Source organism: Mizuhopecten yessoensis, unplaced genomic scaffold (genome assembly GCF_002113885.1).
Source record: "Mizuhopecten yessoensis strain PY_sf001 unplaced genomic scaffold, ASM211388v2 scaffold5895, whole genome shotgun sequence".
Taxonomy (NCBI): domain Eukaryota; kingdom Metazoa; phylum Mollusca; class Bivalvia; order Pectinida; family Pectinidae; genus Mizuhopecten; species Mizuhopecten yessoensis.
This window is the reverse complement of record NW_018406277.1, coordinates 187,819-211,308: the sequence shown is the minus strand read 5'-3', so window position 1 is coordinate 211,308 and position 23,490 is coordinate 187,819. Positions and strand designations below refer to the sequence as shown.

The 23,490-nt window shown below is 37.3% G+C and overlaps 1 protein-coding gene across 1 annotated transcript; it reads right to left on the bottom strand.

The window, feature by feature from the left end:
- Positions 1–492: 492 nt before the first annotated feature.
- On the bottom strand, positions 493–1,140 carry LOC110451268. Its single transcript, XM_021499187.1, has one exon. The coding sequence runs from the start codon at positions 1,138–1,140 to the stop codon at positions 493–495; it is 648 nt and encodes a 215-aa protein (XP_021354862.1).
- Positions 1,141–23,490: the final 22,350 nt, after the last annotated feature.

Sequence of the window (23,490 nt, the reverse complement as noted above, 5' to 3'; positions counted from 1 at the left end):
GTAAACTAAACCCCCTGAAATGAACGAGGCTATATTTACATGATCGATGACCATCACAATGGCCAGTGGAGCGGTCAAGAGTTTGAAGTGGACAATGGAAGACATGGATATGCACTTGTAATCAAGATATAATGAAAAGAAGCAATTTAGAAGCTACAGATTATGTCCTTTTGTATTTAGGTCAATATGGTTCCGAGGGAGAGATTTGTTATATTACACATTAGTTTGGATTTGGCAGTTTTCCAAACTTACCCACGCGTATCAGCCATAATACTATCTCCCTTATCAAACATGTCACGTTTCGGATCCAGTAGTTCAGAGTTTTCCATTAAATGACGATCACTTGTTGATCCGCCATAAGCTGGACTTACATAAGAAACTGCACCCCTAGGCGTACAACCAATCATAGTTTTTACAGTATTTTTGTGCTTATAACTGGACCAGGTGCAGCTTTATTTGTGCATTGACATTGGATGGCTTGTGAATCGGGACCTAGGTAGCATCTAAAATGACTCGTGTGTTTTTGAATTTCTTACCAAAGTCTTGCGGCATATGGTCAGAAACAGTACTACGGGAGGGCCAAATAAATAATTCTTTCAACTGAAAGTACATAAAGTTAATCCACGTAACAATGATTTTTGATACACTGGATTCACTGATTTCAAACATCATGCTTAGCTCAAAGTCTTCCTTTGCCTGCCTAAGCTTCATCATTGTCAAAAAGAATTGGTCATGAGGTGATAAGGAAGTGAACTGATGAATGAGATCAGTTGCTGCTGGCCCTAAACAGTTGAAAAAGAACATAAAGTGGTTGAAATCAGTGAATCCAGTGTAATAATTGATAGCTTTGGGGTTATCCCTGAAGTTGTCTATTGTACATCTCCCCAAGATTGTACACTGTGTTCCCTCCGCTTGAGGTTCCAAATCTTCTGGTTCTGGTACCAGTTCAGCCGACTCATGGTGTGTTGACACAGTGACCTCAGATCCTAGCTGTCCATTGTAGGCTTCAAGTATGGTGCCCTGTGTAGCATCATCTGGTTGTTTTGGCTCTCTTTTTCTTCTGGGGCTAGGGGTCTGTGTCCACTGGAAGATGGACGGCACTACATTTTCTTTAAGTCTGCCACGTTCACCTGAAATCATGTTTCTTGACATGAGAATGTGCGCAATATTTGGTGCAAAATATATAATTGGGAACTCAACTGCCATGTAACAGATTGTGATGTCAATGAAGTTCTACTGTTCGTAAATTTATACCTAATCGAAACTAAAATGTGTTTTTTTCATCAGCATTCCTTTATACTGAAGATTCTGCTATCTAAAATCGAAATTACAATCATAAATGTTAAATGGATGTAATTTAATCATAAGATGGTGTACAACACGTTACCTAGTACATGTAATTACAATTATAAATGCAATCTTGGATTTTAATTTTAATTTTAATTTTAATCCTATTCTAAATTACTTGGTATATATGTCAAAATCAAATTGTAAAACCAATGACAAGCCATTCTATATTTGAACAACTAACTACATCAAACCAATCAGGAAATCACGTGTGCATCAGCATCCAGCCATTGTCCTATGTGAAGATGTCAAATTGCATGGGATGATTCAACATCGTCCAATCAACACCTGAAGAAAAATTTGAGAAAAACCACAAAGCAACACGAAAAAATACAATTTCAAATACAGTTTTCTTAACTCTGTGAACTTCTCACTTAGAAATTTACAGCTGTCAAGACTTCTAGATATTGTGTCCCTTTGAACACATGTATACTGGTATTTTCAATTTTATAATTGTTTTTGCACTGAAATTAATGTGATATACTGTATTGTCATTTTATAAGCTTTTGAACAGTCCTGAATATGTATATACATATATTGTAAATATACATGTAATATATGATATTGACAAATTTTCATTTTTTTTTAATTAAGACAATTTGTATATAATGAGTGAAATGTTCATAGTTGATATGTGCAATAAATAACAATTGATACAGAATCTTAGTTTTTTCATTTCTTATCAAATTTTGGAATGGAAATTTAGGTTTTCACAATGTTTTAGCCAAAGTTACATGTAATCATGCTAAATGAATCCAGCAAAAGGTCAACATGTTTATTAATTCTCAAAAGGAAACAAAAATAACTAAGACTGTTTGTATCGGGAGACAAAAAAAAATGGAAAAAAAGTTTTCATACAATATTACCATATTTGCCATAATTACCATCCCATTCCTTATAAATGCCACTGTCATTGTTCAGCACTTCTTAAATTACACAGAGTATGGCACTTTATACACCAGCCCTCTAGTCAGAGACTAGTATATTTCAGGAAGGACTATTGGTAACCGGTCCTTTGGTAGTGAGTCAGTTAATATTAACCAGTCTATTGCATTATTTCAAAATTATGTTATAGCAATATAACTTAATAAAAAGATTATGAAAAAATGTATTGTTTTGAAAAACTTCTTAAAATACAGATTGATTGATCAGTGGTTGTACATGATTTTTACAAATCTTTGACATCAACATATTTTTATGAGTAGTTATTGTATGTCCCCTGTAGTCAAATTTTTATTTGCTCTCTGGAAAATAATTATGGCAAATATGATGTGCAACATTTTGGTAAAAGTTTTTTAAAACCTTATATTTACGATTTTTTCAACAGATGTCAGTGGACATTTAAACATTCAGTCGATACCACTTAAAACAAAAGTTGATTAATTCTGATGTGTAACGTTTGCAAAAAACATTTATTTTGGTGAACTGTTCTTTACACGTAATTTAAATCTATTCTCAAAACTCCTACACATGGTTGTCTACTATTCCACTCCAACGGGAGAAAATGACATGACACAGTTCTATACTAACCTAACAGTGTCTCTTTATAGTCGATGTCCCGGAAATGCAACCTGCAGACAACATCTTCGGGACTGGGTTTCCATAACTTTCTGCCTTTCTCCTCCATCCTCTTTACAGCGACACGCCATTTCATACAAAGCGATTCGTTTTTCGGAAATCGATGCCCCCCTGACCCACTACATAAAGGTACACAACAATATTGTGGCATTCTGTTTTCTTAGTTTGTTGACGATCGTCAAGGAATGTATAGCGAGCGCTCCTCCACACAGGAGAGTTACAACCTATAGTACACGCGCGCCCTCTGTTGGGATAAAATGTGACGGCGGAAACCATTAAGTCCAGTCATTTTTATTGTTGACAATATACTGTGATGGAGTTGTTTCATTTTGTATTTGTTTCACTAAGTTACTGAAAATTGGCTATTAATCATGTACAATGAACACAGGGACCCGACAATGTGTCGCAGGATCACAGCAGTTATATGTTTGAATCTAAAATGATGTGCTCATCAACAGTAGAGGTTTTAGGGGTTTATAATAGTATTTACATATACATACAAGTGCATACCATCATTGAGAGTGCCATTTACCGAGAGTTGATCTTAATACAGTAATACATTCAGAGGCACAGTAGTCAAGTGGTAGGACGCCGGGGTCGTGACCGAAGGGTTGCGGGTTCGAGTCGCGTCACGGCACTGTGTTGTATCTTTGAGCAAGATACTTTACTCCACTTGTTCCAGTCTACTCAGCTGTAAATGAGTACTTGGTTGGGCAGTGCTGGAATTGTTGAATGCTAGCTGTGAGCGCCGAATGACAGCACCGACTGTTTGCTCCTCAGGGAGCTGAGAAAGATATTGCCTGGTTGCAACCACGGATAACAATTTGTGAACCGCTTTGAGACGACCTACGAACTAGGTGATAAAGCGGTATATAAGAACCTCGAATTATTGTTATCATTAATTCTATAAACGTCTAATAGTACTTTGAACAAAACAGTGAAGGTCCAAACATAGCTGCTGTAACCGTGCGACAATTTCTCAGGTCCCTGTGATGATGACTACTGATTTGTAGGTACTGAAGGTGACTTTGATTATACATGTATGCATGTTTATTGTGCTCTCAGGATACAAGTTGATACACTTCACGACTGATCCTCTAAATTCACACATTTATATATTTGTAACGAGGATACCACATATGACCTACACTGTAGTAGTTCGTTCTTGCGGTTAAAACAACCGTGTTGTGTTACTGTAGTGCTATACTTCAATCTATATTTCATATACTGTATAGTGGTTTTGTTTTGTTTTGTATATTGTTTAACGTCCTATCAACAGCTTTGGTCATTTAAGGACGGTCTCCCCTCTGTGCAAGATGCATGCGTGTAGTGTATGCTTGTGTGTGTTTGGGAGGCTGCGATATGTTCGTGTTTGTCTCCTTGTGATAGCGCGGAACTGATGCCCACTTTATAGTTCTAACTCACTGAAACATACTGCCGAAGACACCCAGCAGGACATCCCACCCGGTCACATTATACTGACAACAGGCGAACCAGTCGTACAGACTCTGGTATGTCTCGGCCGGGGGACAGAACCCAAAGCCTTCCTCATAGGGGCGAACGCTCAACTAAAGACGAAAAGTGAGGCATTGTCAAGGGAGACATTAGGAAGAAGAAAGTTGTTCAGAAAGAGGATAAAAGATTAGATCCCAAATTTAGTCAAATTATTACGCCCTACTTGCAAGGACAACTGTATAGTGATATACCTGACCTCCTATGCATGCATATTCGTTAGTGTGTTTGAGACGTGGTAATCATGGTATGTACATCTAGTTCACGAGATGGTTACACAAAGTTAACGATTGAACTGATTCCACACAGTTTAAGAAAAAAGTTATTACATACATTTCATGAGACGTGGTTACATACGGTTCTCGAAAAGCTGTTACATAAAGTTCATGGAAAGTTGTTACAGACAGTTTTTCGAAAAGTTGTTACTCGCAGTTAACGAAGAAGTGGTTATACACAGTTCATGATAATTGAGTACATACAAAATGTACATTTAACGAGTCATTATTGTTTTATTTTCATACTGTTCAAGACAAGTGGTTACAACACACAGTTCATGAGAACTAGTTTCGTACATTTTATGAGAAACGTTTATACAGTTCACCATCAATTGATCATTTATTTCCGATGGTATTATTAGACTTTCCGTTGAGGGAGGGGCCGCGGTGACCGAGTGGTTAAGGCGTCTGTCCGTCTTTGATCTCTAGCCCTCAACCACTGGGCTGCAGGTGGTTTGAAGCCTGCGTAGGGCAGGTCGGTGGTTTTCCACCGAGTACTCCGGTTTTCCTTCACCACCGAAACATGATGCGTACTTAAATGATCATATAGCTGTTAATAGGACGTAAAATAAAATCAAACAAAATATTTGAATTGAGCTTCATTGAGTCCATCTAACATTTTATTGTTTGTATTAATACACTAGTGAAAGGTATGTTTTGCATGATTCATCATTATGCTATTATTCAGTTTCTTTGATTTAATTCAAAATCAGTTTTCGATTGTTCTTTTGGATATTATTGGAATTGATGGCGATAGCAAGTGAAGTAACTGTGAAAGCCATGTCTATACATATGTTTGTATGGTTAGATAGTTCATAAATGTAGTGTATCTATAGGGCATAAATATAAGGTCACGAGAAAAGTCGTTTGTCCTTGACAACTTAAAAACAAAAATCAAAGCCCGAAGCGGCGCGAAGCGCCACCGGGGTTTGATCTGTAAACACTTTGTCCACTTCCGGCGCTTCCCCATGCGTGAAAGCCTTCTGGGAAATTAAAGCCGCATACTGTCTTCAAAAATATGATAGTAAACCCTACGATGTCTTTAATTTTTAAAGTTTACTACTGAAATATCATGAATTCTCCATTTGATAAAAACATATTATAATGCAGTGAAGATATACTCAATATTTTATCTTCACATGGGAAGACGTCACTCTTAGTCACTCGTTGTCAAATCTTAACTGTACATTCTATTCTCTGCGTAGATTTTCAGTTTCAAGTTTAGATGAAGCGACGGGAGAATAAGTGGTTGTGTGTTCCACCTATGCAGCATACATTATTATTTTTAAATAGTTACACTATTAATATAATTTTTGTCATGATATCTTACTAGATAATAGCAACAAATGGCAAAATTGCAGTAAAAACCAATTGAAAATGGCGCTCTGTATTGTTGTCAAGAGTGACGTCATAACAAATTGGCGTCAAAAAATACGCTACACATTCTCGCGCTTATCTTATGTAGCAGTATTTGCGTGGCGTGACGTGAAAAAGTGTAAGAAATAGAAAATTTCATGGTTTTCCCGTTTAATACCAATTATTCATTTCACTTGTATTAAATTAATATGTGATACACTGTAACAACCTAAAAACATCGTTGTGGCAAAATGTATCTTCGTAACAGTCTCGAGAAGTACATTGTAATAACCGTTATTCAAGGAGGAGGGGGATGGGCGGCTACGATTGACGCTTTAACCCAGAAGACGATTGATATTTTATCCAGAGGTACATTGTCAATTAAAATATTTGTAATAATCGCTGCTTCTCTTTCTCCGAAGAAGACGTTATAACTTAATCGTTGACATTTAAAATGCGTTTAAAAATGTACATTTGCGTGCTGTGTGACAAATATTGATTAACAATAGTGCTAAAATAATTCTAATTAAATAAATTACCCTCAAGGTTGTTAAACTGTCAGTTAGTCATTTCATAAAAAAGGATTTGGTGTCCAGCAGCTTTGCTGCAATTTCTTGTTATCTTGGGCGGTTGTATTAATGTCTAACTTGAAATTGGATTACATCCGTGTCTGGATTAGCTTCCATCCATCATCTTATTCCGGGTTTTATGCGATGCCTTACATGCAGTAATGATATGAATGTTTATTCAAATAAGGACGAACTTGGGAGTACATGATGTATATGTCTGTAAATCTGTCATATAAGGGGCGGTGTTCACCATCAGAAATTGCTCCCGATACAGCATCTATCAGACTGACAATGGCGACTGACGGCAGTATCCGACTCGCCGACACTGACAAAATGTTCTGTTGGTGTGAGGTCTTCTGGACACGTCCGCTCATCATTGGTTCCCTCAGGCAAACAACAGGAGGAAGTCTGCTGTCTGTCGTCTGTAGATATCTGACTCGTAATGTGAACTTTGATAAGTAATTGCCGTTGTTGTGCGCATCACCGAAAGTATGCGCATGGGTGACCACGTAACATCCTTCCTTCGAGCACGGTAATTTCCCCTAAATTCTCTTCCAGTTCTACCCAACATAACCATTCACACTCTCCCCCCTATACTTATTACATATCATTCTTCAATTGTTCGTTAAGATTCGCTTCCCTTATTATCTAGATACCATATTCCCATATTTTCTCTAGGCCCCAAACCCAAATTGAATTCCCGCCATCTTTCATACCCATTCTTATCAACTTCCGGTTTTTCTGTTCAAAAACCCGAAGCTTCCGTTCAATCTCCTGCCTACAAGATTTCTTTAGCACTGGTTAGACACATACACAACACACAATGTAGTGCACACCATTTATTTAAGCCAAAGCCCTCCTATCCTTCTGGACCACAAACAAAACAGACATCGATCATTCATTAGGCCTATCTCCCACCCACGCCGTTACACAGACACACACACAACCACACTACCTGGCATTATACCCATCCCTTCTGACAAGACTAAAACACATGACAATCAAACCCAGCTGCACATACTTTTTTAATCCTCCTACTTTCCCTATCGTCAGATACAGAACTAAATCCAGGTCCGAGAGCCCCTAGATACCCCTGTGGCACCTGTTGCAAGACAATCACATGGAAATCAAATGCCATATCTTGCGATACGTGTGACACCTGATTCGATGTCGACTGCCAGGGAATGAATATATCATCCCTCAAATACTACGACCATAGCGGGGTATCTTGTGACTGTCTAAACTGCTGGCTTCCAATCTTCTCCACAACAATAGTTGACAACACAGGCATTGACACATCAAACATATTTTCACGACTTTACAACTCTAGCACAAACTCTAGCTTACAAGACGACCCCACCAGCCAAGACCCACCCACTGAATTCTCCTCACCAATAAATCAAAACAACAAGACTGCCACTAGCGACAACAAATTTACTAAACCAATACGCATAGCCCCAATAACTTACAATCAATTTCCAACAAAAAATCTGACCTCGACCAAATAGTACACTCACAAAAACCAGACATCATAATAGGAACAGAAACATGGCTCAATAACACAATCTCCTCATATGAATACTTCCCAGTCACCGAGTACACTGTCTACCGAAAAGACCGCACCCAACATAAAGATGGCCAAAGCCACGGAGGTATTCTACTTCCAATCACCAACAAATACCACACAGAACATATACAAAAATTAGAAACAGACAGTGAATCAATTTGGGTAAACATCTCCATGACAAATTCACACAACTTCACCATGCTATACTGTAGACCACCATCAGTCAAAGGACACTCGAACAACTAGAAATCTCTAAGAACAGACTAGGTCAAAACAATAACACAATATCATACATAAGTGGAGATTTCAATTTACCACACATAGACTGGCAAAATAACACAACCATACCAGGCAAACAAGAACAAAAACTTCACCAGCACCTGGACATTATAGACAACAACTCCCTCACACAAATAACGATAAAGCCCACCAGAGGAGACCACATACTCGACCTACACTTACAAACAGACCATCAATCATTAACAAGACTGAAACCACACGACCTATAGGCAAATCTGACCATGACATAGTCTACACTGACATTAACGTTCGACTGAAAAGAATAAGAAGAGAACACAGAAACATATACCTCTACAACAAAGCTGACTGAACAGCATAAAAACGATCTTACAATTTTTAAAACAAAACCTAACGAACAAACTAACAAAACCGCAGACAATCTTTGGAACATGTTCAAAACAACACCTGATAATTCAGTCACCAAAAATATCCCACAAACCACATCTCATAAAAATCCAAACTCCTGTGGATAACACATTCTCTTCTTTGACTCATGAGAAAATGTAAACAATTACACACGAAAAGCAAAACAAAACATGAACTTATACAGAAATACAAATCAGCAAAATCATAACTACAAAAACAAACACGTAACGTATATCTAAACTACATAGAAAAAATGATAAAAGACCTAACAATAGACGAACCCTGCACACCCTCGCTTAGCAAAAAATTCAATTCAAAAAAACTTTTCTCCTTCATGAAAACCACAAGAAAAGAAAACACTAACAAACCCGCATTACGTAAAGACGGACAACTAAACACTGACACTACATGCAAGGCGAACATACTAAACGAACAACTTAAATCTGCCTTCACCAGGGAACAGGACTGCCCCATACCAGACAAAGGACCTTCTCAATACCCTTTCATGCCATAAATACACATTACACAACATGGCATCAATAAATTACTCAACAACATCAACCCACATAAAGCAACAGGACCTGACAATATACACGGCAGAATACTTAAAGAATTAAGTGACATCACAGCACCCATTCGCACCCGCTCGTTCAATACAGGAACACTACCATCAGATTGGAGACACGCAAACGTCAACCCAGTATACAAAAAGGAGACAAGTACAACCCAGCAAATTACAGACCAATATCACTAACCTGCATCACATGTAAACTCATGGAACACATCATAACAAGCGCCAAAATGACACATCTGGACAACACGGCTTTAGATCCTCCAGATCCTGTGAAACACAGCTCGCCATATTCATACACAATCTCGCACAAAAAAAACCCATCAACAAACAGACAGACATCATCATTATGGACTTTGCCAAAGCTTTTGACAAAGACCCACACAAACGACTGCAGTGCAATCTCAATTATTACGGGATAACAGGGAACACACACGCATGGATTACAGACTTTCTTTAATTCCGCACCCAAACAGTAGTACTTGAGGGAAAACAATCAGATAAAATACAAGTAACCTCTTGGGTCCCTCAAGGAAGCTGTTTGGGTCCCATCCTCTTCCTCATCTACATCAATGACTTCCACGAATACACGCAATACAGTACACAGAGACATTTGCAGACGACAGCATCATATACAAGACGATAAACAACAAAGAAGACACACTAAAACTATAACATGACCTTGACGCAGCAGGACAATGGAAGACAGACTGGCTAATGAAATTTCACCCTGACAAATACAACATACTCAACATTACAACGAAACGCAACAAAATACACTATAAAAACAAACTCCACAACCACACATTACACCAAGTAGAATCCAGCAAACATAACCTACGATAGGGCAAACATATTAACAACATTACAGCCAATGCCAATAGGTCCCTAGGTTTTCTAAAACGCAACTTAAAAATAATTCACCACATATAAAAGAACACGCATACAAAGCACTAATCAGACCAAAACTTGAATACTGCTCTTCCATTTGGAATCAACACAACACAAACCAAATTAAACAAATAGAAAAACCACAAAGAAGAGCAGCAAGCTACGTAAACGATAATACCACAACACCAGCTCAATAACAGACATGATACACAAACTACAAAGGCCAACACTACAAACTCAAGAATGATATTATTTTACAAAATTATATACCAAATCGTAGCTATAAACCCAACATATATACTCACACCCGTAGACCCTCGAACCAGACATGCACACCCTTACGCATACAAACAAATACATGTTTCTGCTACAAAAGACACCTACAAATATTCATTCTTTCCACACACAATAACACATTGTAAACTCCTTCCCATAGCAGCAGTACAATTCACAACACTAGAAGACTTCAAGGCACAGATACCCTATACAGCCTTTGAATCCCTCATCACATGCAAAAAAATACGCCAGCTTTTACCTTTTATTTTTACACTACACACACAAAAAAAATAAAAAAAAATTCCCAAATAATCACGGTAAATAACCCCTTTTTTGCGCCTCTGCGATAGGATCCTCGAGGGCATAACCATCAACACTTTGATGGAGCTCCTTCACCGTAAAGAAGAGAAGAAGAAGTAGTTCTAGTTGCGTTTTTAACCTGCAGTACCACAGTACCACAGTTAACACAAGTAAATCATGGAAATATGCGTTACCTTAGATATTATTTCTGCATTGAAATCCTTAGATGTTTGCGTGGTGATCTGGACGAAAGATTACTAATCCTTCACTGTATTATAAATGAAGATATTACATAGAAACACGTGTTACGAAGAAATAAGTTTTTTGACTCGTGCCTCATCCGGGACTCGAACTCACGATCTTTGACACCAACTCGTTAAGCCGATTTATATCCGCAGCTCTGATATACGTCAAATGTATATTTTCGTATATGTATAAACAAGTATAACATAAAATAACAACTTACATGACTTATTGCTAGGCCTTTCTGCCTTCTTGGGCTTCTTTAGTCCATATGAAGAACCCCAAGAAGGCAGAAGGCCTATCGGTCAGTCTTGTTTATTGTTATTTTAATCTATATTTTCCTTCGCATGAACCTGTTTATTTATTGAATATGTATATTTATGTTTACTATAACTGTTTTAATCTAGCTTTACTTACAACAACTCGAATTGATATTGACATTTTTCCAAACAGTAGTTCAATGTAGAAACCGGTCATGTTTTCGGATATTGTCCACGCCGAAAAATCGGCAACACTTGTATATCAATTTCATTTTGGATTCCACGAAACATCCTTGAAGATTTTCAAATACAGTAAAATAAATTCCAATGTACGAACAATTTACATATAATAACAATGATTTACATCCATATTTGGACAAATGATAAATGAATTGGATCTGTACTGACTAAAGTGCAACAAAAATGATTTTCCAATTTAAACGCTGTTAACATGGGAATCTAGGAAATAAAATGCATATACATACATCGAAGATTGCCGCTGTTTTTAATCTGGCATATTCCGAAACCTGCATAAGAAAATGTATGCCCCAGCAAACATAATCAGTGAGGTCACATACTCGTATCTGAAATTAGGATTGATTGTATTACTTCTATTGATGTAATCATACGTCTGTGGGTCGAGCGCCCTCTGCAATCATCATTTACATACAGAAATGAACGCTTTCAATTAACGTTGACCTGGTACAAGTCCCTGTAAACAAAGTCAACTAAAAGGATGCGTCTACAACAAAAGGTGTCATTATACCTATCAAATAGTTTATAGTTTCCCATAAGCGAAAGGTTGGTCTAGCCAGACATTATCTCTCCCAATGGGAATGATAAAATATGTCTGTAATTTTTACGACATAACAAGTAAAAAGATTGGACAGACAATATAAAGCTTGCATTTATACGTGTAAATGTTCACGGCTTTTAGGAACGGCTGCGTTTCACGTAAACGTCGAAAAATATATCAAAATAGCAAAAACGAGGTGTGACTTGCATTTTGAAGCGGTATAGAGGTATGCTGATGGAGTATCAAGTTGCATTTTCAGACGGGATAAGGTGTTCTGTCCGTGTTCATAATGTTCAGCGAAGTGATCAACAAAGTGATTTTCCAGGAATAGTCAGGTGGTACAGCAAGAAGTTCTGAGCATGATCAGAAGGTACAAAGATGTATTCTTCATATTCTATATTCTTAGACGACAGGCGAAGTTTTCCAAGAAAGTTCAAACACTACAGTAAGGACGTTTCGGGCAAGCTCATGTTTCTTCATGTCACGCTTGGAATGTTGAGCGCAGTATTTCATTAAAGTTTAGATGTTTTGCAATCTGTTTTGCGCATGTTCGGACAGTTCAGTGTGGGGTTTAGCGCATGTTCGGACAGTTCATTGTGGGGTTAAGCGCATGTTCGGACAGTTCAGTGTGGGGTTTAGCGCAAGTTCGGACAGTTCAGTGTGGGGTTTAGCGCATGTTCGGACAGTTCAGTGTGGGGTTTAGCGCTTGTTCGGACAGTTCAGTGTTGGTTTAGCGCATGTTCGGACAGTTCAGTGTGGGGTTTAGCGCATGTTCTGGTGTGGAGTATGGTTTGATTGAATGTTTGTCTATTACAAATTTCCGCATATGCTGAGACGACATTAACTCGGAAGATGGAAGATTCGGCGAGATGTCCCGCATGTGTCCGGACACATCTTACATGCACATTCCACGTATTTAAACGGTAGCTTCGTTCGTTATTAACGCAGCATAGCGAAGTGTTCATTGCTAGTTTGGACGGTATATACGGTCGAGTGAAATGTTCCGAGTATGTTTGAAAGCCACAATAGCAAGGTGTTCCGAGTATTTCCTGATGTGAGATATTCCAGTTTTGTCCAGAAGCAATGTTTCTTGTAATAAAGTTTTAAGTAGTCAGACAACGCGGCGTTTCGAGTACGGTCAGAAGCGACTAATAAACGTTTGTCGTATACAGCCCGAAGTAAAGTATTCTCAGTTATGTTGACCTGGCGTGAAACATCACATACCAGAACACTGTCATCACCCACGGTATAATTTATGTCACTTGGCTATTGCCACCACTGTACGGGCATTGTGTAATCGGCCAATAGTTCATGATTCTCAAGTATATAACCAGGTCAAGAGGTTGATACTCTCGAGGAGTGACGGTCGTTGGAACTGTATACAGGAACGCTCCCTGAAATTCATTCGGTTTTTTAAGTGTATTGGTGTGTCTATTCGGGGAAATGACGGGGCAGAACCAATAAACGTGGCATGCTTGTACTTAAACAAACCAAGAAATTACGGAAATCGAACTGGATGTCAATAACGGTTAATGTTAACGTCTGTTCTGAGGAAAATAAACCCAATCTCACTCTGTGACCTGAAACAGATTGTACTTAAAGCCCGAAAGGTTATGTAGGATACCATTGCATTTTTTTTTTTATTCCTACCAACTTTTACCGATTACGAGTCCTGATTTAGTATAAAAAGATAGGTTTAAGAAAAACATGCACGGGCAATTTATTGTTTACTTACCTTGTACATATTCGTTGCATTTGAACATTGCACAATCATCAGCAATATTTTATCTTACGATTCGACATTCTATTGAAATTAATAAGGAGTCATGAAAAGCGAAATGGATTTCACTTGCTGATTAATTTTGACGCACCTTCGGGAATACTTCGAGAACTTCCATATGGAACATTTATGATGGTTGAACGTGCGATACCATTTTTTATGAGCAGATGCAGGTTAATAGGGTCGTTGTAATGATGACATTTACTCTCATTTTAGAGATCTTATGGGTGTTAGTAGCGACGGGGATACAGATGTACCAGATGTTAATTTAAATCCCGTATACGAGGATCTTGACAGTTACATCACAGCTCAAGAAGTAAATAAAGCTATTGATATTTTGAAGTTGAATAAAAGCTGTAGTGTGGATTCGATAATTTTCATTCCTGGGAAAGAGGTATTACTGCCATATTTAGAACGATTGTTCAATGCTATTTTTAGATTTCCCAGAAACTTGGTCCTAATCTTATACAGTACCAATTTTTAAGAAATGTTGTGTCAATGATTCAATAATTAACCTGGAATATCTTTAGTCAGCTGTTTTGGTAAACTATCAACTAGTATTTTAAATAACAGAATTATGGAATGGGAAAAAGAAAATTGTATTTTGACAGATGCTCAGTTTGGATTTAGTAGGGGAAGGTAAACGACCGACACTATATTTGTTTTACGAACCCTCATTAATAAGAAACTAAAAATCAAATTAAGGACAGACTTTATTGTTGTTCGTAGATTTTCGAAAAGCATTTGATTTCATTGACAGAGGCAAATGATGGAGTAAATGATAAGGTATGGAATTCGAGGACATTTAAAAAAAATAATCTTTGTATTAACGGCCAGATGAGCGACCGATTCCCAAACAAATCCGGTCTCTTACAAGGGGATATGTTGTCACATGTACTCTTTCCTTGTATGTAAATGTGTTTGATTAATGATAATTGTCTCACTATTGATTTACAAATGCTTAATCTTTCCTTTTAATGATGATATGGTTTTGTTTGCAAATACTCATGAAGGTTTGCAAAGTATGTTAGACTCCCTACAGGAATACAGCAGAACTTGGAATTTGAAAGATCATGTTGATAAAACTAAAATCGTTGTTTTTAGAAACGGGGGCAATATAAGAAATAATGAATCCTGGATATATAATAACCATACTGTAGAAATTGTTGATAGTTTCAAGTACTTAGGGATGTTGTTAGAAAATTAAGAGTGTTTAAATATTGGTTGAAATTAAAGCAGACGGATAATTTGATTTTGAAAACATGTTACGATGAGGGTGTGAGTGAGAATGATTTGCGGGTAAGAAATATTAAGAATGAGTTAGCAACCTTAGGACTTAATTACATGTTTGACTCTTCATTACCATTTAATGTTTCTTTTAAAATAATAGAACAGAGACTGATAGGTACTTCCAAACAAAGCATATTGTCAAAAGTAACGGCTTCTCCTAAAGGGTTTTTATATCAACGCTTAACATTATATTCAATTTTATTTAAGTAAACCTATTCGTCTCATAAATTAGATATAGAAATTGGAAGACATCATAACGTCACACGCAGAAACAGGATTTGTAACAAATTCAATTTGAGAGATATAGAAGACGAGTTTCATTTTATTTTGATCTGTCCATTTGATAGCGATATCAGGCACAGATTAATCAATTATTACAGAAAACCCTCGAGTTTTATATCACTACAACTACTTAGTATGAATAATGTTTGAGAGCTGTCCAATTTAGGAAAATGTTTATATTTAGCATTTAAGTGGCCAAGTGGTTATGGCGTCTAACATTCTGCTACATGTACGTCCATGTACCACTAGCCCTCCATCGCTGGGTCGCGGGTTTGAGATCTACGTGGGGCAGTCGCCAGGTACTGGCCGTAGGTTGGTGGGTGTTTTCTCCGGAAACTCCGGCTTTCCTCCATCACCAAAACCTGGCACGTCCTTAAATGACCATAGCTGTTAATAGGACGTAAAACACGAACAAACCAAACCAAACAGGAAGTGAAAAGTCTCGGATACCGCCTTAAAGGAAAATGGTTTGGAATCAGCGAGCAATTCCCCGAAGCCGTGGAAGAGAGGAGGAAGAGATTATACCCGGTGATGAAACATAATAAATCCGGTGGCAATCATGTCAAACTGGTTAGAGACAGACTCTACATAGACGGCCAACTCTACCAGTACGGGGCTACGGAGAGCGCGGATAGTGAGCGAGTAAATCGCACCCTTACCTTTCGTTCAGTGAGGCGGTACAACGAAGGCCAGATGACGTCACCAATGTGTTCAATACCCCTAACAACACGCGACGGCCCAAGAGAGCGCGTTCCACTCCCAACAGTGGGAACAGTCACCAACAACCCCCCGGGTCCCGGGCGCGCACAACGCCGACAGACGATTCCAACGGGTCGTATGTGGGCCAATCCCAAGGAAGACAACAGGTGGCATCGCACCAAGGAGGAACCACGTCATCATCGATCCGTCGTCATCCTCCTGGTCCAGGGAGATCCCATAGACGAGCGTAGGGAAGCGTAACGAGAGGTCTCGGCTTCAAAAACTTGAACATTGCATTTCTAAATTATGTGGACTTATGTCTAAATCGTTACTACCAGAATTTGACAATTTAGTTAAATCGCATGATATTCTTGATAATTAAGATATTATTAAATTACCAGATGAGTACACATACTTCGCAAAAAATCCAACAAAATTTAAAAAAATTCAGGGGGTATTGTCATTGTTTTTAAAAAGAGTTTAGAACATATGTTACAATGTATCACTACCGAGTCTGAATTTGTACGATGATAAGAATATCCGTGAAACTACTAAAAAATATAGATTATGATGTACGTATACAATCGTTACGGCGTCAACAAGTCGTGTTAAAAAAGATCACGCCTACAAACCGATCGTTTGTTTCAGCGTGTCACTCACTGTATCTGGCTCGTCGATTGGTGATGTAACGTTTGAGGTCGGTGTTGTCCTTGTAATCAAAAGCAGTGTACAACATTGTATCTTTTTCGGGGACTTGTTATTTGCGCGCATTGTCAACTTACGATTACGCATACACGTATAAGGAAATGTAAAATTTGCATTGCATGTACATGTGTCAAACCATATGTCATGACCTGCATGCTTCGTTGCATGTTTACTTATCCACATTTTCGTGAACCATAATGGTGATTATGATTACAAGAGAGCAAAATGAAGATTATTACACATGCTTGAAAGCTGTCCATACCGGCCGCTGCACTGAGAAGTAATATCATAGAACGGTGCAAGATTCGACAACTCATTGAGTTAGATAACTTTCATACCTGCTTAAGTATATTTGTAAATTATGTAATAACAATGATGTGAACAAAAACGATAATATTTATTTTATAATAAAAGTAAGTGTGCAATCGGCCCAAGAAACTGTCATTCAATGCAAAGAAGTACTTTTATGTATACAGTTTTATTTGAAAATATTGTCATGACAATTAAAATGTATTAAGCTTGAACAATTTAAAGGTAAGAATAATTACGAAAACAAGACTTTCCTGATTTACGTACCGTGCGACGCTATTTATTTGGGTATCATTTTCAAAAGTCTATTTTATCAAAACTAAACTAATGACAGTTTGGAGAAGAAATTTAATCAGAACCCTCGTTGACTCTAACATATTTCAACTATGCATATTTTCTGCCGATATTGATCGTTTATACCCAAATATTTGCCAACATACCGGAAGTGTCCCTTCCAGGGTACAGTAACGCCGGTTCAACGGCCTACGTAACTCTGATGGTATTTCGTGTTCTTTTTATAGAACCACGCGCCCGAAATATCAAATTGTGATAAAAATAAAAAGTTGATAGTATCTTTTTAAGTAAAATGAACAAAAAATCTTGTAATTGATAGTATATTTTTGTATAAAGAACATTGATATTTAACTCAAAAGTGTCCCGATTTGGGTACAGTGACGTTAGATAACCTGTGTGCCGATAGTACATTGTGTACCCACGAATATCAGCTGAAGTGTATATGGAAATAAACAGTTTATACCCAAAAAACTAAAGTTTTGATTTTTGAAAATTGAAAAAGTAAATGAGACCATCACTTTAAGTTAAATAATGAGATTTTAGAAATACAAGATTCGTACACATATCTTGAAATAATATAAACTACAATGTCAATGGTGTTTTTACAAAAGCCAAAAGTAAACAAACAGAGCAAGCAAAAAAAGCTTTATATGCATTGTATATTAAGATTAGATATATTTCCATTCCTGTAGATCTTCAACTGAAATTATTTGATGCACTTTCTCACCTATTTTATTATATGGATGTGAAATCTGGGGCTATGACAATACAAAAAGTATCGAAAAAAATACATTTACAGTTTTGTAAGGAAATTCTTAACATTCGGAAGAGCACCCCAAGCTATAAGGTATATGGTGAGTTAGGAAGGTATCCCCTAGAAATTGAAATCAGTATGAGAATGGTTATGTTCTGGCACAAGCTTATAACGGGGAGATCGAAATTATCTAGTGTAATGGATAAGTTAATGTACAATTTGCACCAGAATTCTTTATTAAGTTTTAAATGGTTAACGTATATACGACATATCTTAAACAATACTGGATTTAATAATTTATGGACTTTCCAAATATCATGTACAATTAATAGACAATGCTTGAAAACTATTATTAAGCAGAGATTATGCGATCAATTCATTCAAAGTTGGTTTCATGATGTTGAAACCTCCTCGCGAGGGCAAGTTAACTCCTTATTCAAATTTGAGTTTAATATTGAACCATATCTTTTAAAGCTAAATCGTAATGAACGAAAAGTAATATGTAAATTTAGAACATCAAATATAAAATTTCCGATAGAAACAGGAAGATGGAATAGAGTCCCACGCGAGGAAAGGTTATGTCCCCTATGTAATAACTGTGTTGGGGACGAATACCACTACTTATACCAATGTACTAATGTATCTGTTGTAGCACTTAGACAACTTTAGATACCAAATTATTATTATGTCAACCCAACATATATCAAAATGAAGGGAATGTTCTCAATTTGTAACACGGTACTTTTAACAAAAGTAAGTAAATTTATACAAAGAGTAATGAAGCTACTTAATATCTAAAATAAGTTAGCTAAAATAATTATTGAAATGGGTAATTGTTATTGTATAGATTGTATCAGGTGTCATATTATGTGTGTACTATGTCCATCAATGTATACTATGTAATATGTGACCTATTGTTACGCACGTATTACGTGTGGCGTGAGTGTAAAAAAAAAACTTGAAAAATTTGTAACCAAAACTTATAAGCCTAAGCTTTTGGCTAATAAAGAACCATCATCTTGTCTAACCCAATAATTAGTACACTTAGTAAAAGTTGTTGGTTTTAGCGTTATGATTTTAACACTGATCGTGGTGTGGATATTAACACTGATCGCGGTGTGGATATTAACACTGATCACGGTGTGGATCTTAACACTGATCGCGGTGTGGATATTAACACTGATCGTGGTGTGGATCTTAACACTGATCGCGGTGTGGATATTAACACTGATCGCGGTGTGGATCTTAATACTGATCGTGGTGTGGATATTAACACTGATCGCGGTGTGGATATTAACACTGATCGCGGTGTGGATATTAACACTGATCGCGGTGTGGATCTTAACACTGATCGCGGTGTGGATCTTAACACTGATCGCGGTGTGGATATTAATCCTGATCGCGTGTGGATATTAACACTGATCGTGGTGTGGATATTAACACTGATCGCGGTGTGGATATTAACACTGATCGCGTTGTGGATATTAACACTGATCGCGGTGTGGATATTAACACTGACCGCAGCGGGATCTTAACACTGATCGCGGTGTGGATCTTAACACTGACCGCAGCGGGATCTTAACACTGATCGCGGTGTGGATATTTACCCTGATCGTGGTGTGGATATTAACATTGATCGCGGTGTTGATCTTAACACTGATCGCGGTGTGGATATTAACACTGATCGCGTGTGGATATTAACACTGATCATGGTGTGGATATTAACACTGATCGCGGTGTGGATATTAACACTGATCGCGGTGTGGATATTAACACTGATCGTGGTGTGGATATTAACACTGATCGTGGTGTGGATATTAACACAGATCGTGGTGTGGATATTAACACTGATCGCGGTGTGGATATTAACACTGATCGCGGTGTGGATATTAACACTGATCGTGGTGTGGATATTAACACTGATCGTGGTGTGGATATTAACACAGATCGTGGTGTGGATATTAACACAGATCGCGGTGTGGATCTTAACACTGATCGCGGTGTGGATATTAACACTGATCGCGTGTGGATATTTCGCGTCTGCAATGGTATGGAAATCTACGTGTTCAATAACTTTGGCGCTCATCTATTTCACGCAAAAACGCGTTCCATATTTACAATTTTTCGGATCGTTTCCCGATTCAATGTTACTACTTATATATATATCTGGAATGTATGCAATATCAGTACAATCTACGTACTATTGTTAATCTAGAATAATCATGTACATAGAATATCTACGTAGATGTTTGAAAGTGAAGTCAAGGTTTACCATCCAAAATGACGTCCCTCTGTGGTCGAAATGTGAATATTTATCTGGAAAATATGAGCTGACATCGTCTTCTCGTAGGTGCTCAGGATTTTCTGTGCTCAAAATTATGCCGCCGAAAGAAATAGAACCTGTAAAAATGATATATTAAGCATTGACCAAGTATCGCCATATTAGAATCCTTCATTTCATTCAGGAAAAACAAGAAACTCGCGGAAACTCGATGAATCCGCACACAGCCATCTTAGATCATTGTTTGTGACAGGACCACAGGTATCTTGATTGTTGTCCGATTCAATCTATATGTACCAAAAATACATCAGGGTCGTTGTTGCCTAGATATACCAAGGTCATCTTACGATTTAGAACTACACAGGTTCACGTAACCGTGTCGTTGTCGGACTCAGATGAATTGGTCTGAGTGACAGAAATGTACATGTAGGAAGTCATGTTACCTAATTAGTATACATATGTTTTAGTCGTGTTCAGTATTAGTTAAACGTCATTTGTGTCTTATTTTGAACGTTTTTTCGCATAGATCGTTTATGTAGATGAGTGAAAGAGGTTTTTTCCCCCCAGCGATTCAAGATGGCGGCAAACTGAGCTCAAAATGTTCATATCGAAATCCAATTTTGAGGATTTGAAAAACTCAGAAGAAAACAAATGTCTTTTAGAAGGCAGAATTTGCAAAAACTACAAAAAAAAAAACATCATTTGGAAGACATTTTACCAGTTGTATTTTGTCTTCTTGTTAATACTCAAAATTCGTTTTTCTTGAGCTAGAAAAACAAATTAAAGCAGAAAGCATTTATAATTGACGCAGTGTCGTTATAATCTTTACTTCGGTCAATATAAACAAGACGAACTCTCATAGACTGTCTACGTAGACTTGTTGTCAGACTCAATGCTACTTATAATTTGTATTGTTAGAAGGGCCGCTGTCACCTAGAAATATCAGGGTTATTGTCCGATTTATTAGTACTACACATAAACCTAGCTCTGTCCTTGTTCAACACAGATGGTGTACTTTGATAAATATATAGCTGGGTCGTTGTCCCCTTCCGTCATATATATGCACCGTTTGCTTGATATACAATGAACAAAGGTAACGGAAATTATTCACAAAATTTGCATCACAATATACTACAATAAGATACATTGTAACTCTAGGATCAAATGAAAATGATTTTAAGCCAATTTCCCTCTTAATTTATTTTATTTTATTATAATCAAGTAATTAGCTTGGGTAAAATAAATACGTAAAGCGACTGTCCGCGTTCTGGAACCTCTTTCTACCTCATTTTAGGTCGAATACGAGGACGATTCCGGCCGCGTAGGAATTGCTTGAGGTGAGAAGTTTGACAATTGATATAAAAAGTCTCAAATGCATGATTCTAGGTGTATACCAGAAATGATTTGTTTTAAAATACTTCATATACTTTACTAGTTTGCTCTGTCAATAAATATCAAACCTGACTGTTCTTTGTGCTAACCAATTGTAAAATTTAGGTTTTGAATATGACTCCCCTGCATCTGCTGTTACATGTTCTGTACCAACTGCATGTATCGTATGAGGCGACTAATGTTTGAACTCCTTACAGAGTCGTGGATTCGTTTATGTGCACTCTACTTGGGGACACAAACGCGACCAAAATATACCTGCTTTTTGCACCCATTGCAATATTTGGAATCTTTATATTTCTTTGTGCTTCTAAACACCTTTGATTTCCTAGCGCCTCAATTGGCAACACCTCACATTGGGCATTAATGTTGATCGTTCGCCCAGGTGAGGAATACAATGGGTTCTGTTGCCAGGCCGGGACATACCGAAGTCCTTAACAATGGTACTGTAGTTAACGTTGTTATTCCCTGCTTAATATTCAATATAATGTAATCGGGCGGAATGGTGTGCTGGGTGCCTTTTGCCTGGTGTTTCAGTGAGATAGCACTATAAAGTCGGCATCAGATCCGCGCTATCACAAGGCAAGTACACCAACACACCCTGTCTCCGGCACACACATTGAGACAGGTCCTTAAATTACTTAAGCTGTTCATAATGTTTAACGAAATAAAACTAAACTATGAATATGGTACTGCTTTGCGGATGATAACTGTAAAGGAGAATTACCAAGTCAAAGGGAGACAACAGTGTAACCATGTTCCATAGTTCAATACGTTACTAGTAAAACTGGAAGAAAGTTTAACAAAACGCTGATTACTATCTATAGCTAACGTACACCTCTGTTGTATAATGAATGGCACGATTGTTGATAAAAATGGTCAGTTGAGGTAGAAATACACCTAATATTTAGCTATTTTACGACTAATATTTTTACTAGATACATGTACCTTTAAGAACAATCAAAGAAGAAAGTAAAATAATAAGGAACATGTACATGTAAAAATGTAGATAACATCTCTGTTATGATCAAAAACGATTTTCATTTGGCTGAGATCCAACTACTGTTTTGTTTTTAAACTTTCATCATTTACCATGAGTTCGGTCTCAAAAGAAATTTCAGTTCTGTCTGGAGGTTAAAAATAAAATATGAAGGACAATGATAATACTAATATAGCGAATGAAAAGAAAATATGTCGGTTGAAAAACGCTCATACATATATGTACATGTAACGCAACCGACAGAATACGTTTATTACACATTGTAGGCCCAGTATTTACGATATAATACATGTATGAACGTACATGAAGAAGTAATATATTCATGCTTCACATCAATGTTCATTATCAATATTTGTTAACTTTTGTGCCTTTATTCATACCGTCATTACATTAATGTATGTATGTCAAGGTCGTTAAGCATCGATCGTCAATGTGTATTGAAATATGAGGTATTGAAAACATACAATGTAACAATTGCAATAAGTTTTTATTGTTTAAAG